Source organism: Chlamydotis macqueenii, chromosome 2, assembly GCF_036417535.1.
Source record: "Chlamydotis macqueenii isolate bChlMac1 chromosome 2, bChlMac1.mat, whole genome shotgun sequence".
Lineage (NCBI taxonomy): Eukaryota > Metazoa > Chordata > Aves > Otidiformes > Otididae > Chlamydotis > Chlamydotis macqueenii.
The window spans coordinates 69134987-69153541 of NC_141557.1; the positions used below are offsets into that span (position 1 = coordinate 69134987).

The 18555-nt window shown below is 40.8% G+C and overlaps 1 protein-coding gene across 5 annotated transcripts in view; it reads right to left on the reverse strand.

Moving 5' to 3' along the window:
• Positions 1-18555, reverse strand: part of PHACTR1 (phosphatase and actin regulator 1) — a 317085-nt gene that overhangs the window by 113316 nt on the left and 185214 nt on the right. For all 5 annotated transcript variants that reach the window (XM_086740218.1, XM_086740215.1, XM_086740216.1 and 2 more), the window contains one exon: positions 8855-9019. In XM_086740218.1, the coding sequence (XP_086596344.1) occupies positions 8855-9019 (165 nt within the window). The remainder of the gene's footprint in view (positions 1-8854; positions 9020-18555) is intronic.

The following is an 18555-nucleotide window of genomic DNA, read 5'->3' on the forward strand; positions in this document are numbered from 1 at the left end:
AGCCAACAGCCTGCCAGAAAAGACCTGCAGCTTTTTTGGGTCACTGGGATAGTATGGCGCTACAGCTGACCACTATCACTCAGTCTTTGTTCTCGTCACATACCAGATGCCTCATGGCTCCACGTCACTGTGAAATGCTGCTTTTTCCCTCTGCGACTTTAAAAAGGGCAGTAAAAATCTGAAGAATGAAAGCCAACAGCCTGAGAAATACTAATTAATTTCCATGCTTTAAATGCAATCTGAAAATAAAAAGCAGCTTCAACGCATTTTGTTGTTAAATGAAAGCATTCTAAAATAATCTGTAAAGACCCAGCCTGATGAAGGCTGTATGTTCATGAGTCACAGCAACAGCAGCTGAGGATACACAACAATTTTTTACACAAGAATGAGCTTCTTCCAAATACGCTCGTTGTCTCTCCCACCAACCAGCTATTCCTTTATTGCTGATCCGTCAGTAAAACATCTCCAACGATTGTCGTTCTGTAATCCACACACCATGCAGAAGCTTAATGCTATTAACAGCATCTATTTTTCAGTCCTCAAAATTTGCTGTAAATTCTCTAATGGCTTAATTGTATTATTATATTATTTTAACAGGAATGCATTGTTGTAGAATTATGTCGCAGCATTACAGTTTGGGCAGCCTTGTATAATCTTCACAGCAGCTGGAAATGTAATTAGCATAAAAACTAAACAGCCTCATTAAACACCCCTCTCCTGTAAGAAGGGACACATTTAAGGGCCTCGTCTCACACGTTCCATTAGAGCTAGCATAGGGCTCGAACAATCCCAAAATGCGTCTTCACTCCAGCTAAGCAAAGTTCACTTCTCAAACCCTGGAAATGTTCTGCAGCAGACTTCAGAGGAAGACACAACGATGCTGCTCTATAGTGGAATACACGCTCCCAGGGGAGTGATTATACTCCCCATTTTTGAACCAGGAGCTTCCATTTAGCAATTCCAGTAAAAAATAGACAACAGCTTTAGCTGCCTTCTGCGCACAAATCAGACCTGCAACTTCCAAACACATTTGAATTCTTTTAATCTGCTTGAAATTACAAATCTAAAAACACTGAGAATTTGTAACTCCACCAGTAAAGAAGCAAACATCACCCACTGCCTTCTTCCCTTGCTATGAAATGCCTTCTGCCACCATAAGCTTTGGGCTGTTTATCTCATTGCATGGTTGAAAACGATCACTGGCTTTAAAAATCTCTGTGGATCTCTGGGTCCACAGCAGTAAGCAGATACACAGGCTAGTTTTGCTTCCTCTATAGAAAGGCAGAAGGTCAATTTTTTAAAAAGTTACCTATATTTTTGCATGAATTCTGGTGCAACTTCTGGACAGCTTCTCAAAAGACATGAGGAAGATGTTATTGCATGCAAAGAGAAGCTATGGACAAGCAGTATTTAGACCTAGAATATATTTTTTTCCCCTTCTGAAATTAAGAATACATCAAGCATGCAATTTTGGATCAATACAAAAAATAAATCTGAATATTGATTTTAATTTTTTAGTCAGTTCTTGAGCGCAAACAGAGTAATACTCCAGTAGACTTAAAATACAAATGTTTTCCTATCTGTCAGGTTATTTTCTATTTGGAATTCCAATTTTTACCTACACTTGTTAATATCTAGTTCAAATTTGAAACGGAAATGTAATTTTGAATAAAAACCCATCTAAGATTTATCTAGAAAATACTGAAATATAATATGATTATTTTCTGGAATTTCTTTCAGATAAAAATATTTGCTTAAGTCAGAATGCACTCGTGAACAGCTCAAGTTTCTGCAAAATTGCACTTTTTTTCAGAGAATGACAATTTGCACCTCCCTCAAAAAAATACACAAAACAATGAACAAAGAAGCACTTAATAACTACGAAAAGTGGTTGTATTGCCGGCTTTTAACAAAAGTGGAGCTCCTTCTCAGAAGTCTGGCCTAAGTTTTACATCAGTGCCATTTCTCTCTCTTCTCTCAAAATCTTGGAAATGATCAGTGATTTTCAGTAACATGTTAATACTCCATGAGCTGCTCCAGCACAGCAAAAATACCTGGCTTGGACCAGCATCTGTATCGCCTGCTCACTGTCTCACATTGAAAGGGCCATTGGGGGTTTTACATAGTCTTATTAGCAGGTGCTGTCATAGAATCATAGAATAGTTTGGGTTGGAAGGGACCTTTAAAGGTCACCTAGTCCAATCCCCCCTGCAAGGAGCAGGGACATCTTCAACGAGATCAGGTTGCTCAGAGCCTCATCCAACCCATCATGGATGGGATCTAGTCTGTCATGGATGGGAACAAGACTTTGGGGTATTTCAGGCTTCAGAGTAACTTCAGACTCAGCTACACCAGAGAGGAGAGAGACTCCGTTCTCTTTCTCAACGTCGATTCAGAATTACATTTCCAAGTTATCAGAATAAGAAGGTGAAGGGAAAAAAAAAACCACCATAATTACCTCAATTCTCCATACCTAAACCTAGAGATAGCCTGGCCTGAAAGTATAATAGGAATTGTAACTGAAGTATTAATACCTTTTGTAAGGGATCACAGTAGTTATTAAATAAAATTCCGGAGAACAGAATGGGACCATAAAATGCTTTAAAACACAGTTATCCTTGTTACCCACTGATCCAAACAAAACCACTGCTTTCAAAGTACAGGCTGGAAATAGGACCTTTGCGGATAGATTTCTATAACCTGGTAGGCTCTTGGAAAATCGACCTAAAATCTCTCCCCACTAGGCCACCTCCCTAAAAGTACAGGTAGAGGCAAGGGCAGGCATGTCTGCAGGCTGCGCTTCTCCTTTGCTTCCCCAAGCAAAGGTCTCACCCAAATAGCATGATTAGTTTAACAGCCCAAGAGTTTTACGTGAGAAAACACAAGAGGCAATCACTGGAAAAGCAGAAGGGAGTAGGAAAGTTTAAGAGCCACACTGGCAACACATTATTGAATTTCTACTGGTTGGAATATTCTGGAAAGCAAAGTTGAAAATATTTACCTATTGTAGTTAAAAAGAACTGGCAGTAGGAATAAAATTATCTGTGTTGGTTTATGAATAGCAGTTACTCTAATTGCACAGATTTACCACATTTTGTTTTCTTCTCGTTATTCATCAGAAACATTAAAAGTTCTTGCCTGTAAGCATTGCCAAATTTAAACAATCCTTCTGCTGACTGGGAGACTTAACATATATAAACACATTGACATAAGAATTTTTATAGAACACTTTTAAAAAAAACCTCTAGTTTGAAAAAAACAAAGCACCAAGGCTTAGCAAGTGAAAAAAAATAGCATTTGAGCATAAAATGAATGGCTATTTTAATGTAAATTCTGGGAGTGGGGCACGTAAAGATTGCATGAATGGATTTTGTTTTGGCACACTTGATTTTATTTAAATGGCTTGAGTGAGAGTGAAAGTAAATGCATGAGTATGTTTGTCCTTCCTATAAAGCAAACAGAAAAAACCCATGCTCCCTTTTGTGGCTCTGTCTACACTACTGGGCTTCAATCTTTAGATCCAATGCACAGACCTTAGCTATTCCAGCTTAACAGAATAACTGTTCGCAGGAGAAGATTGTAATCCTCTGTACAGACAACTATTAAGAGAATCCTAAGGTCCTTGGGTGGCAAATCAACCCATGAACCTGCCCTAAAAGTATCTGTCCCCCAACCCAACCTTCCCCAACCCAACTGACTATGCCTGGCTCACACAGATTTGCCTCTTCATTCTTCTTATATCCCGGTCTACTTTGTTCAGCCCCAGTCTTTACACCTTCAAGCTCCCCAGTCCTACACCCTGAGACAGGTTCCTGAACACCAACCTCTACAATTTTACACGAAGGAAATGAAGTTTTAAATAAAGCAGGAGCAGGTCTTCCCTCTTCTCAGAAGGGCACCCCAAGCATGTGGCTAGGAAGTCACTATCACATCTTTCTTTGGCCACAGAACAGGACATGGCTTGCTAGCTCACCCATGGGTTTTGGGGATGGGAGCTGTGGCACTGGAGGACTGATTCATCTTCACTCCCCTCTGGAAGAAGTCGTAAGTATTTCTGGGAGGAGGATCTGGAACACGAATGAAGGGAGGTTTCAAAGTACCTAGGAAGAAAGGTGAGTTTAACAGATTTCCTTTTCTCTCTTTAGTATTACTGATTGTCTCAGACAACCATCTGCTGGGCTGTACAAAGTTACTGTTGAGCTTTCTTCCAAGATTGGACTTTCTGTGCTCATTTTACAGGATGCCTATGTACCTAACTCAAACACTGCTGAATCCCCTGTCTCTCATACTAACAGCTGAGCCTTCTCCACACCCCTTAATTTCTTACCATCTCCTGCTTTCCTCTTCTCATCCCAACCAGTTTCCTCTAAGTACAAGTTACATGCTTCCTCCTCCCCTCCGTCTGAGCACTGCAACTCAGGGAGCAAGGATGGGGGAAGAGGGACACACCAGTTCTTTAAAATGAAGGTCATCAGAAATGTGAAATGGTGAAACAAGACATTTTCCCTATTCAGACTCCCGCAAGCAGCTGAAATACTTTTTTTTTTTCTTAAAGATTGCAAGCAGTTGGCTCTTGATGAATGCAGTGATAAAAAACTCCAACAATATTTCAAGTAAGCCCTGAATCTATCTTCCCTCAGGCTGCTTTATTTCAGAAGCACTTCCTTCTCCAAAACACTGCCAGGAAATGACATTTCACCAGCACGTGTACTGCACTGCAATAAAAGAACAGCACACTCAGGAATTGTTTTCAAATTCACATCAAGGCAGTCAGAACAAGATCAAGGTATTAAAAACAATGACAAAGGTCTGGCTGAGGAGACAGTCAGCTTTCTCTCTTGCTGTCGGTTTTGCTGATTCCCAGAGAGTCCAGTGTGGCTTCAAAAACCTTGTGCAGACTGCTGGAGCCATCCCAGCTGCATCCAGCCAAGGAAATATGCTCAGGCAAAGAAAATTCACTGTTTCTTCCTGGCTGCTTCTGCCCTAAGTGAGACTGATCCTTATCGGTTATAAGAAACTGTCCCATCACAACTGATATAATTCTGCCATGTAGAAGTCTGCCTGTGCTCCCAAAGCTGGAGTTATCAGCTTTACCACACTGCTCATTGCTGTGAGGGGCCCCCAGCCCTCCATGGTAATAAAGGTTTCCACACTTTCTGTGCAAGATGAAATTTTAGGTGAGTTAAAAAAAAATACACCACGCTGTTGACTATAGCATGAATAACACTGTGGCTGAGTTTAATTCTTTGTCTAGCTCCCTGTATATATAACTTCACTGTCAGAAGTATTTATATTGTAACTGTGGGAGTTTCAGCATCCATCACAGAACTTTAATCAGGACTTTTTGTGGAAAAATTATGTGCAATCCTGACACTGAAAAATGTTCTGTGCTGAAGGAAGCTTCACTCCTATCCAAGAGGAGGATTACTGTGAGAATTTACGTGTTTCTGGCCCCGCTGTGGTACACATTGGCGTTCCTCACACAGTATAATCTCCCTTCCCGTTTGCTCCGAGAGGGAGCCAGTCCACAGATGGAGCCCATCTGTCACTCAGGGTGCAGGTAGTGAACAACCCCCTTAATACTCCGCCTTCCAGCAGAAGAGGTCACTGATATCAAACCCCAGACATGGGCTGATCTGGTGCTTACCATCTGCAATAACAGACCACCCCATAGAGTGATCTCTTCTACCTGTTCTGGTCATTCTACAAAATACCTAACGATGATGCTCATGGACAGACCAACTGCAAGGCAAAGGCATGAGATGTCTGCATCAAAAACCATGACTTCCACCTTCATGAGTAAGTCAGCACCAAGGCAATGTCAGACTTTGAACCTTTCTTCATAGTCACTACAGGGATATCAGAACCAACATAACCTATATACATATAAAGTATATGAAACACATGCATCGTTTTAACCTTCTGCTTGTCAGTGACAATACAAGGAAGACGGAGGATGGGGGACTTGTTATGCTCAAACCACAATCTGAGTACTGATGTGCTGAACGGAACCATCTATAATAACCATAACGTTAAGATCCTCTATCAATCAAATTATGGATTTTCTACCTCATCTTATGCAATTATCAGGTGTCAGAAAATAACTTCTTGTACTACCTAAAAGGGTTTTGTGCCACTGAACTAAAGCATTCATCTCTGAATAAATAATCAGAGCTTTTAGTCTGATAAAGATACGGATACAAAATGTTAGCACTAGGAAATCTCATGAAAAAGGCAACCTTTAAACCTTAAACATCAGCCTGACCCTCTCTCTCTTCCAGTCTCCCAGAAAAAAACACTCCCATTAATTTCAAAGGAAGTTTCAACAGATAAGGTCATGTGTTTTGATCCTTACTGCTTTCGAGATTTAAAATAATGGAATCTATTGTTGCAGGAAATAAGAGTCTAATAAAATACTTGTATTAGCATTTATTTTTTGATAATTACTGATGTTCTATGCAGGTGGGAAAGCTTGGTTGCATGCCTGTAGGACACTAATGGGAAATATTTTTTTTCAAGCATCACATTTATCAGTGCACTAGAAGAAAATAAGCCTGTATTAGGAAGTTTCATGCTGGCTCTCATTATGCCATCTCATAAGCTTGTCTTTTGATTTATTATAAAAATTAAATATATTTTCTCAGTGAGATCAGAGGTATTAGATGACAGGTCATGGAAATGCCGGCAGAAAAATGCAAGTTTTCTAGTGCAATATCTTTTACATTACACATACTAGGTTCAACCGATGCTGCTGAATTGCCAGGGGAGTCTGGTAGTATCCTAGTGGATTCCCGTTCCCCAGGGTCAGGGATGATGGAAACTGTGGGGTCCCCAGCTCTGCGGGGGGAAGTCCAGAAGTAAATCTCTCCCCCTGCCTCCTGCAGGGTGCTCAGCAAATTTGATATCCTTGTCAATTTTGCTGCAGTTAGTAGCCGGAGAGCTGATAGGAATATCAATTTTGCAGAGCAGCTGCAGGATACTGTTAGCTTACTAGAAATGATTTTTTTTTTTTAAAAAAAAGGCTTTGGACTCAGCTGAGATAAAATCCAGTACTGCAATCGACAAACATTGCCTGCAACCTGCAGATCCAGGTTTTAAACTAATTCTTCAGACTCTGAAGTCCCTCTTACCGGGGGAGGAGATCTGCTGGTATGTCTGGTAAAGCTTCCTTCTCCTCTGAGAAAAGGAAATACATGTTTTTACTCTGGTTTTAATCACTGTGTTACATATGTTTTGGTAAATGGGGCAAATCTACATAACACTTCTTGTAATGCCCAGAGCAGACTATGTAGGTGTATTCAAGCCAGCTTCAAATAATAAGTGTAACCACAGCAGCATGCAGTTCAGCCCCAGCTCCTAGAGCTGGATAAACTATTTGCATGGATAAACCACACAAATAAATACCAGGCAGGTTTTTGCAACCCATGGTACATCCTGAACTGCCATGGTTATCCTCCTAGTTGTAACCAACTAACCTAGCATGCTGCAACTAGCTTCAAAGTAGTTGTCACCACAGCGTCCATGTATCCCTAAGAGATATAGAATTTTCATGGAAATGCTACACTGCACTATGGCTATGACTTATACAGAACATGAAAGACAAGCCTTTTGTTTGGCAGAAACATGTCATTTTTGGTGACAATTGCTTCTCAGCTGTCAAGTCAAAAATACAATCATCACTCAGAGTAATACAGCCATCTATTCGAGTTCATTAGTGTCTGCCTGATGAATCAGAGAGCAGCTTAAACAGCACACAGGAAAAAGCACCTTCAGGTATGAACCCTGGAAACTCTTCTTCTGCATTTAACACCATACAAGAATTCACACTTAGCTAAATGAGACTTCTCATGCAATTATGGGCCATTTTCAGAAGTACAGGCTTCAGGGTGCCAGAAGGTACAGTCAAGTCCTGGCTGAGAGCTTTCACTGTGCAATAAACAGGTCAGAGAGCAATTGGGCTGTAACTCAAGTATCTTCTGGCACTTAAAGGAGCAAGATCCTCACTGCTTTCTTTCTAGTTCTAGTGAGAACAACAAGAAATCAGAAGAAAATCCATGTTTTGTCACAGGCAAGCCAGGCTCAAGACTTGCAAAAACACATGTAGTAATTATTAATCATCACGGAAGAACAAAGAAAATAAATCTTCTAAATAGATCACATAGCTTGAAAACAAATGCCAAGTACAAACTTTCACCACGTGCATCAGTGCCTGGATCTGGGATTCTTGCTCACATCAATTTACAATATAAACCCACATTTTTGCAGTTTTCCATACTTATTTTTTAATTGCAGAGTCTTAAACCAGGAGTGTTAGAAAGTGAAGGCAGAAGGAGGAGTGTGGCAGGTAGAGAGATTTGTTTTTCTCAGAAAACAAGTGACACATCTTTCCTGCCCAATGGAATAAATAATTTATGGTTATGCAAGTTACTCAACAAAATGTTAACTCCTTTGTCTTACATTTTTCTTGCTCCTCAACTAGCACTTACAGGACTTTGAATGTGGCTAAATCCTCCACTAGAGTTGTGTTTTCATATTAGCATTTCCTTTACCCATAATCTGCTAAATCAATGTAACAAGATTTCTCCTGGGTTATCTTCTAGCTCTGGTAGTAGAACCTGAATGTATAGATTTGACGAGCTGCTCCTTTAATTGTACTGCACCCAATGCATTACTTTGGGTTTTTTGAAAGAAAAAGCTGGTAACAAAGTTAAAGATCTCTTAGAATCTGAAAAATTTCTCCAAGTCAAGCTTCAACAATCTTAAAAACATGTATAAATTGGGGCTGCACTACAGATTTTTAGCCTTGTTGAGCAAACAGGTCAGATTAACAAAACAACCCGACTGCGACTGTTACCTGCTGAAGTGTGCTTAAATTTTTCACTCTTCTTCTTCCTCCATTTCCAGGGCTTAAAAAGCCTTCCAAGAGTGGCAAATTTGCTTCTTCTTCTGATTGGAGGCGTGTGAGTCCCAGGTACTAGAGAATCTGAACGCATTGCAGCCAGTCTTTCCACTTCCTCAGCTGTAGTTTCAGCAAGAAAAGGAGAAAAAAAAGGGAGAGAAGTGAAATAAATGCTTTAATAAATTATCAAAGTCACACAGATGGTCAGAATTTTCCATGGTTACAGAGAATAGTAAAAAAGGGAAAAAAAAATGTAGTCTTTATTATTTTAACATTATTTTCTTTCCTTTGAGAGGAATCCATAATCTACTGTAAAGATCAGTATTAACAATCAGATTCGACAGGAATATGGATTATTACAACTGCAAAGTTACAATCTTTAACAAATTATTCTGCATTGCTCTAGACAGCTGGCAGGCCATCCGCCAGCCATTTCTGGGGAAGCGTGACAGAGACTGCAGAAAAGAAAGCTCCAAAAAAGGATGCAATACTGTTTAAAAGAAATATTGCAAGTCTTTTTTTTTTTGCCATGGAAAGATATCTTTCCATGAACTAATATTTATCAGGAGCAAAGACCCCGATAAATGATGACACTCTGGTCTCATTACTGCGTCCATTAAAACTGCCTGAGTTACAAAATGGGCTGCATTAGGAATTTCCTATTGATAGAAAGGGAGCTAAAAATTCAGAAGGTTCCTTCCAGTCCCACTTTTCTGCCCACTCATTCCCCTCCAATTCTTATCTTTTAACAGAAGGACTTGAAGAATTTTAATAGAGTCCACACTGAGGCCTCAACTCCCTAGAGGGGGTTACAGGTTTTCACTAAGCTTCTGTTGTTAAAAAAATTCAGCTTTCTGCAACTTTTACACTGTAATACATCATGACAGTCTAAAGATTAAAAAAAAAAAAAAATCTGAAGAATTTAAATTACCCATCCTCCTCAATGAGAGCAAGAGAAATCTGGGGGTGGTCACTTGGCACAGGAGGTGTCCCCACTCCTCACATTTGCAGGGAAAATGTATGCTTATAGTTTTGAGAAATGACATCCCTGTGATTAGAGGCACAGAACCACAAAGAAAAACACTGACGGGGGGACCAGCAGCCCAGGAGCGAGGGGTCTCTCCATGCCACACCTGCCAGGGCTGCAATAAGCTCTCCCAGCCCTGGGCTGAAGCATGCACTCCCTCTCCCTAAAAAAAAAGGGTTTGCATAATTCAGTCAGCATACAGGAGGGGTTTTAGTTTTGGGTTTTTTTTAAGTTGTTAGTGTTTTGTTTTGTTTTGTTTTTTTTTCAGGGATGCCATTTCCCAGGCTTGTGTTGTAACATAACACGGCCAGTAAAACTGGTTTGAGTGGTTTGCACACACAGAGTCTGGATTCATAAAGACAGGACACAGATCAGCACCTCTCCCGCTCTAAAGACAGTGTCCTAGTGTTTCTAGTTCACCCCCAGTATACGAAGTATTAACCTCAGCCGCGAGCAGGGGCTCAGGAACCGCAGCAAGAGCATTGCTCTGAAGGGATGAGCACACCCACCCCACGCTGATGGAATCACCAGAGATTTTGGCTGGCAAATTCTTATGTCTCTCAACGGAAATTTTTCTGAGGCTTTAAGTGTGCCAAATTTAGGTCGGTTTTCATGTGAACAGACAGAGACGCATTTCTAACACAAAGGAGGTTTCATTATCAAACTCCAAACTGAAACAGTATTTGAGCCCCTCAAGTTTTTGCAAGAAGGTTGGTTATTTTTTTACTGCTCCTTTGTTTATTTTGAACATTGACAACTCAATCCTTTCTCCTGTAAAATATCACTGATAGATACAGCCACCTGAAACTTTCTGGAGATAAAAAGCCAGCCAGCAAGATACTGTTGGCTATCTGTTTCAGTGGAAACAGTTAAAAATAACTATCCTTCGGGGTAATGGAGAGAAAGACAAACATTTCTGAGAACATCTTTCCATTTAAAGCAGAGGGAAAAAAAGGTAATCTGGCCAAAGCACTTCATTCTGTTCCTGCTCTTTGTGCCCTACCGCCTAGAGAAACACCTTCTCATCCAGAGAACCCATCACAAGGCTCTGTCCTGCCAGGGGCTGGGACATGGCTTGGAAATGGCCTGGTTATGCTGAGCGAACCGTGAGGGTAAAAAGAAGAGGAAACCAGAAGTTTCCTTGTACTTCCTGATTTCCCTGGAACCTGCTGGGCTTTGAAGACCAGCATGGGGTACAGACCAGCTCTCTCTACATGCAGATCCAAAGGGAACGTGCCTTTCCCCCCCTCCTCCTTTTTTAGGATGCCTCTAGTTAAAGCATGTATGTCCCACTGCTGTCATTTTTCAGAGAGGCTGCTAGAAGTAATGGGCTGGCACTGTCTTTGCTGCCTTACACGAGGGATAGAGCATAGAAGCGGCCCATTGAGCAAACTGGGAATGACACACTGCTGCTGCTGAATTAGGCTTCCTGCTGCATAAACCCACAGCTGAAACAGAATGAAATTCCTCTCGCTGCTCACCCTCTCTCCTTTTCCCCATCACCGAGGCCACACTGCTGCTACCCAGGTGCCCTAGTTACTAAATCTCAGAGCTGCAACAACTCCTCTTTGCGAGTTGGTCCTAACTGGTACTGCTGATGCCATTCCCTGGAGAACCGACATCCCTTAAAGATTCTCCCCTTTCAGAACATACATCCCCTCTTTCCCACACCAGCTGCACTCACTGCCTCCAGGAAGCTTTTCCCATTCAGAGTAAATGACTATGGATTCATAGTCAGGCAAAACTAACACCGGAGTCAAAAGGAATTTACTCAAAGGGCTGGTTCATTAAAAGCCAAACACAGCATCAAAACCATTTCCATGTTTTGACTGTTCTTCCTTGAATTTCAGTATCATCTTTCATACCGATCTGTGCCCTGGGAGTCTTGCTGTGCTCTCCATCAGCCATGAACATGGCCCTTCTTCATACTCCCCAAACACACACAGCTCTGAGCTAATGGAACTAACAGCTCTCTTTCCCTCTCACTCCTATGTCTCAGGACTACCTAATTTTTTTTCCCCACGAAAAATACTCTCAAGAGCACCACTAATTCAAAGCATAATAATCACTGGCTAGGAATTAACCACATTAGCATAAAGTCATGACAGTTTTAATACAGCAAGAATAAAAGCAGACCACGGTGTGAGAAGTAAACTTCAGATTTCTGCACTCTTTGCTGCTGCATCTTTTGCTCGAGTTGGCTGGGTTCCTCTGCCTTTTTGGCTCCTAATGACTATTGACTGGCTGTGGGCTGTGACACCCACTGCTGACAGCAGGCTCCGTAGGCTGGTTTCACACCCTTGCTGTTCCCAAAAAAGGTGGTACTTGCACAAATGGAAGCCAACTCAGGCCTTGCACTTTTTTTTTCACCTTCAAAGAGGAAAGCAGTCCCAGCAGTCCCAGCTCAATCAGTCTGCTGAACTGGGAGAGGGAACTGCCATGTGCATTAGCGCCCGTAGTCACACTGATGAGGTCTCATCTTGAGGCTAGTGCCACAAATGTGACGTTTACAGTTCACAGTTGCTTCTGATACTTGGGGTTTTGGGGAACTTGTTCAGATTTTTTTTCCAGGATCTGAGATCTTGCTGAGAAGCTGGGACCTGGCACTTACGGCAAGAGGGTGATGCACTCCCCTCCCACTTTCTTCTGTCCGAGCTGTCATCCCAGAATAGCAATGGGGAAACTAAACCTGAGAGCTTTTCACAGGCTGTTTGGCTGTCAGACAGCTCTCAAGATTTTACTGTAGTCCTTAAGACATCTGAAGTTCATATACACTGAAGGGTTTAAGCAAGACTTGTGGTTTCAATGAGAAAAAGCACCACAAATCAAGATATTTTGCATCCAAGTGATGTAAAAGAAATTTTTTAGACATGATTGAAATACACTACAAAGACTTAAAACACTAGAAGGTCTAAAACCTAATTTCTTCTCTTATCTCTCCTTTTAAATTAAATTTTTAAGCTGACACTGGGTTTGAGGGACCCTGGGTTTGAGGGTTTTTTTGGGTAAAGTAACTTTGAGGTTTGTGGGCTGTCATGTACTGCATGGACAAAATCAGCAAGTTGAGGAAGAGCAGTTTTGAAGAGCAGTTCTTCAAAACAGTCAATTTACCAGTCCAAGAAAAAAGAGGTCTGGCCATCTCAAACTTGTTCTGTAAATTTTTACAAGTTTTCCACATCTTTCAGTAGGGTGTTGATTTCTAGAAGGTCCAGTAAGAGTCAACATAGGAGTTACCTACTTTTTGGATTTGAGAAGTGTAGCAGGCAGATCAAAGGTCCTCCCAAAGACAACATAACTTACTAAGTTCTCCTAGAGAATAACAATCAGTTTTGTCAATCCCATGTCTGTCTGGGAATCACGACATCTATTAACTTTGCTGATATATAACATACCCAGCTTCCATTTTAGAAAAAAGCCTCTCTTACCTCACTCGGGCACACAGAGCAATTTCATTGCTGACGGCTGAAGCCCACCAACCCTATCCAAGATCTTTAATATTACCTTCCTCACCAGTAATCACACTAAGTTTTCTCTCACATAATTTCTTAACACTTGGTCCTAATCAGACACACAAGTATCTTAACAGGCAGTTTACTTCACAAAGTTAGATTTTTAGACTTCCTAGGAAACACCAATGGCTACACTGTGCTCTCTCTAATATTTGTGCAAATCTGTAACAACAGGCTGAAAATTATCTTGGCCCTAAGATGCATTTGACTAAATGTGCCATTTTATTTAACGACAATAACCTTGTATAAGTAAAAAAAAATTAACAACATAATACTTCTTATTCCCAATCCACATTCAGCCAGGCTTTATTCTGCAGATTAGTTTCCAACAAATTTCTGTTGCAAGGAGTCTTTTGAACTCTGCACCCCGAATATCCTTCACTTCAAACTGCACAGACCTTATTCCAGCAGCTTTGTTCAATACAAGATGCAGACGCATACTGTGTCTTTTTGAAATGACAGGAAACCTGAACAACTACTTTAATTGCTGAGCACTTAGGTCTTCTCTTCACCTGAATGGGAACACTTTCAATTAAAAAAGCACCTTGTTTTTCTTTCAGGAAAATGGTTCATTTTCTGCTCTTCTATTATCATCTGTTCAGTTATTTCCCTTTAATTTCCCTTTGCACCTGGAATTAATTTTCATCAGCCCTCCCTTTACTATTTGAATTGCCCATTTAAACTTTTCCTAACTTCTCAAAGGTCTGTTTTCCAACGAAAGACAAGGCACGGCATGCAGCAGTCTAAACGCAGTCTTGCCAAACAGGGATGATTGCCTCTTCAGTTGACAACAGCTCCCACTGGATGTAGGCATTTGCAATGGCACCAACTGGGTTGGCGTAGTGAGTTTATGAACCATGCAGAGGCTGTCAGTAGCTTTCCTTTGCATGCTAAGCAGCACTCACATTTTCCAAGCCCCCGCCAATTATTCCCGGTCCCCAGGTGTGCAGCACATTGTGATGTAGCCGTAAACTGAATCTCGCACCCTTTACACTTACCCATGTCAGCACCTTGGTATGGCTCTGCTCTTGCTGCGATCCCTCTTTCTCAGTGTATTTATTTTTCTTGTTAAAAGAGAAGTGCAAAGAATAGCTTTGGAATTCCAGTCCCTTTAGGACCCTGCTTTCGACTTCCACACATTTTGACGTAAAACGTTAATTATTCATGCTGATTGCAATCTGAAAGCCATTTCTTAACCTCTGCAAACTATATTGCACTACATACATCATTCTAAACATGTGTTTATTGAAATGAAATCTCTCAAAAATCCGAGTATTTTATGTATTTTAACATAGTACACAAGATTTTTATTTGCAGCAAAAGCACTTTACCAGGTTATGCCATCAGTAGCTACATAATCTCTTCCTACAAACCCTGCAATTATAGAAAATAAGGATTGTTAGATTTCACCGATATTAGTTATTTTGTCTATCCCTTATTCCTCTTATTACTCATTGTGTTTTCCATCTCTTAAGTGTTTATTACATATAGATTCAGGGCGAAATCCAATTAAGAATACTGCAGCTCCTCACTTCTATGCACCCATACACTGGAGCAGAACCCCCAGGTCTGCCCTGGGCATGACACACACTACGCGGAGACTCAGCAGCTCTAAAACAGGATTCAGAGCAGCCACTACAGGAGGAGCACAAGCAAAAGCCAACAAAGAGAAAAACAGGGCCAGCAGAAGCAAACCAGATATTCTACTTTTCTTGGAGCTGCAGGAAGACAATTCTACAAGTACCAGGAATTGCTGGTAAGAAACAGGTAAGAAACTGCAGCTTGAAAGGAAGGGAAATTTTGCCCTTCCTAACTGGTAAGCAGGGAGTAAATGCACAGTTTGTGCTTTTAAGAAAGCATAGGAAGTAGGATGAGATACAAGGACTTTTCTGTTGGAGTAGGTAGAGCATTTGTTTGACAGACAGTAGAATTACAGGGTCACTTTCATCCTCCTCTTGAAAAACTTCAAGCCCACATCTCCCATCTTGCTTGGGAACACTACCGCACTTCATACTATGATAGATGAGACAGCATTCTTCATCTCTCCTACCAAAACTGTTACAGTAAAGAGGAATTCAAGACCTAGTGGGACTTAAAGAAAGCATGAGTAGAAGCACGGCTCCTGATAGTGAGGGCACTCGTCTGTCAGGACAAAGACCCTCTTCCAAGGCTATGCTTGGGCTTTACCCTGGATTAAATAACCCAAGCCTCCTTCTGCTTCACTCATGCACTGAAAGAAACAGTTGGTCACAGCTGTCATTTGTTGAGAGCCTGATCCTGTCCAGCTATGGGCAAAGGAGAATAGAGGAGTGAAGATACTGCCTCTCACTGTCCCTGTCACTTCTGATAGGGGATCTTCCATCTCTGGCATGAAGGGAAAGAAGAGAAAGTTCTCCTAAATCCTCTTCCCAGAAAGCAGGTGAGGATGGATGGGTAGATGGATCTCCATTACTAGAGCTGGCTGGGCACCTAGTGAGAGGGATTCATGTTTCAGTCTGTGAAGAACTGCCACAAAAAAACCTCCCGTTCTGGTGTAAATAGCTGTTACAAGCATAATTCCCCATTTACAGCATCGCTTCCAAGGCGTCCTTCTCACACTGTCATCACACTGCCATACAAAAAATTTATCTACTGAACAAACCTAGCCCTTTCTAAATAACCGTAGCAGAAACAAGCTCTTGGAAAGCCCCTGCCCACTGTGTGCGACCTGGAGCAGAGCAGCCTCTAAGCACAACCATCCTGGGAGTTGGATGAACCCACATGCAACCCATTAATTCAGCTTCTGAGACTAAAAACACACTGTCAAGAAGAGGGAATTGACCTGCATACTCACACCTAGCTGTGTCCCCTAGCACACAGCATTAGAAAAATACAACTATTTAAACTTCCTTAAAAGATATTTTGCCGAGTCTACAAGAAGGAGCTTAAATCTCACAACATCAAAAAAAATTCAAAGGAGAAAGCTGATCACAAGTCCTACCCACATGACTACTTGCAATTCAAGACCCTACCATTATGTGCAACAAATTAAATGCCACCAGGCAAAACAGCCACATTGACCATTGCCTTAGAAGTGGGCACCAACCACTGGCAACACCAGCAACAGATCCAAAACACATGGATAGGACTAAGCACCACGGCTCAGGGCTCCTGACTGTACTGGTGCAAAAGCTTGGGTTGTAAGCAATTCTAACTCTCTTTGAGTCATCCTCAAAGTCATCAAGTCTAGAGTTAAATCTCACCCATCACAGCTCAAGTTCTTTCTGAAAGCCAAAATTATGGACAACAGAGAAGCTGAAGAAGACTCCAGGTGAGTCTTTAACCCATTCAACAAGAAAAAACAGAACTGAAGCCCATGTATGCTCAACTTCTAAATTTAAACCAATGAAGAAACAGCTCATAACATTTTTTCCTATGTTTTGTTTTGGTGAAGGACTTTCTGCGGATTAAAATATCTTCTTGAAGGAGCTGGCAATGATTACATTTTTATGGTTGGATTTGTTTCTTAGACCAGACCGAATTGCATATTCTAATCAGCTGCAAAGTATAAAAGTAATCCAAGAAAAGTATCCAGTCCATGGAAGCCCACAGGCTTGTTGCTCACATTTTGCTAGGCTATGTGATAATTTTCCTTATTGCCACGTGCACTGTGGCAGGCACAGCTGCTGACACCAAAGAGCACCTTGTTCTACCAACCCCGCACTGGGAATCTCCACCTTTTTAAAACAAACCATTAGAGGTTTTAGCTGGCTGTTTATTTTGAGAAAGCCCAGTAAAAATATTTCAAATGCTTCTGATTTCTTAGGGGACTTTTGATGGACTGAGCAATTTCTGTTCTTTATCTTTTGAAGTTCTCATAAGTAGGAATATCCAATATTTTAACTTTATTTTACTAAAAATGTGCACTTTAGAATGTATACCTTTAGTAGACAATTCAGAAACCTGAGATGGGCATGTCCTCTTATTAAAGGTAATCCCACTCAGGAAATGGCATTACAAACATTAAACTTTCTAAACACAATGGTACCATCTCACCACTATCATCACAAAGAGGAAAAATAAAAGTTGTAAATTACTTTAACAGCTCAGAGAAAAGTAACAAAATATCTCATTTAAGAGCTAGAAAGTTCAAACCATTCCCTGTAAAGTCCATATTGCTTCTCTTGGGAAAAAGAAACTTCTATTTCTGTTCTTTAAATAAGTTGATAGGGAGTTGGCCAAGAGGAAGAGTAATTATACCAAATGGCACATTTATAATGAGCATAAATATGAGTTTTAAAAAAAATCTGTAACAGCCTAGCAAAAAAAATATGCTTCACTGGACTCTGAAAAGAGACAGTTTGTATCCATGTTCAGGAATTTAAAATAAGGACTAAATAGTTCTTCTTTGAGTACTTTAAGTGCAGCCACATATGGTCTTCGCTGATTGTCACTATAATGGTAACTGTTTTTTTGATTCAAATGATGGTTGAGGATGAGTACCTCAACCTTGTCTGTGGTCAAATATCGGTTTAGGCCCTTACGATAGAGGGTTGAGTTTCAGAGATGAATACTTGTAGGGGAGAAAGATATCCACAACTCCTTTAAAGTAATGAACAAAGCACGGCAGGTTGCTGGCTAAAATACACTCAGTATTTCTGTGTGGTTTTATAGCTACGATTTCACTTTTTTTCACTCTCTTTTTTTTAGCACTAAGTTCTATGGTGTCTCATGGCTGCTGAGCTCTGCAGGCTATTGCTCTTGCTCAGTAGATTTAGAGGAAAGTCTCTGATTTTGAAAACTGCTGCCTTTAAAAAAAGATGGAGCCCATCAGGTAATCAAATTGCTACATCTACCTAAGAAATGTTACAGTTAAAGGAAGGATCTATGCATGGAGCTTCAAGTTCATGAATAATTCCAAGTCCAGCAACCAGAAATAGCTCAGAAAACGAGAAAGAGTTTAGATGAGAGCTAAGGGAAAAAAAAAATACTACAGGGAGCCAACAAAACAGGATCATTGAAAAAGCTACTGAAATAGTTCCAGCAGCTTTATGCAAGGAAATAATGTTAGCAGAGAGAAACGAATGAAATCCTGACCATACCAAAGTGAACAGCAAAGGTCACATGGAGCAGGATTACCT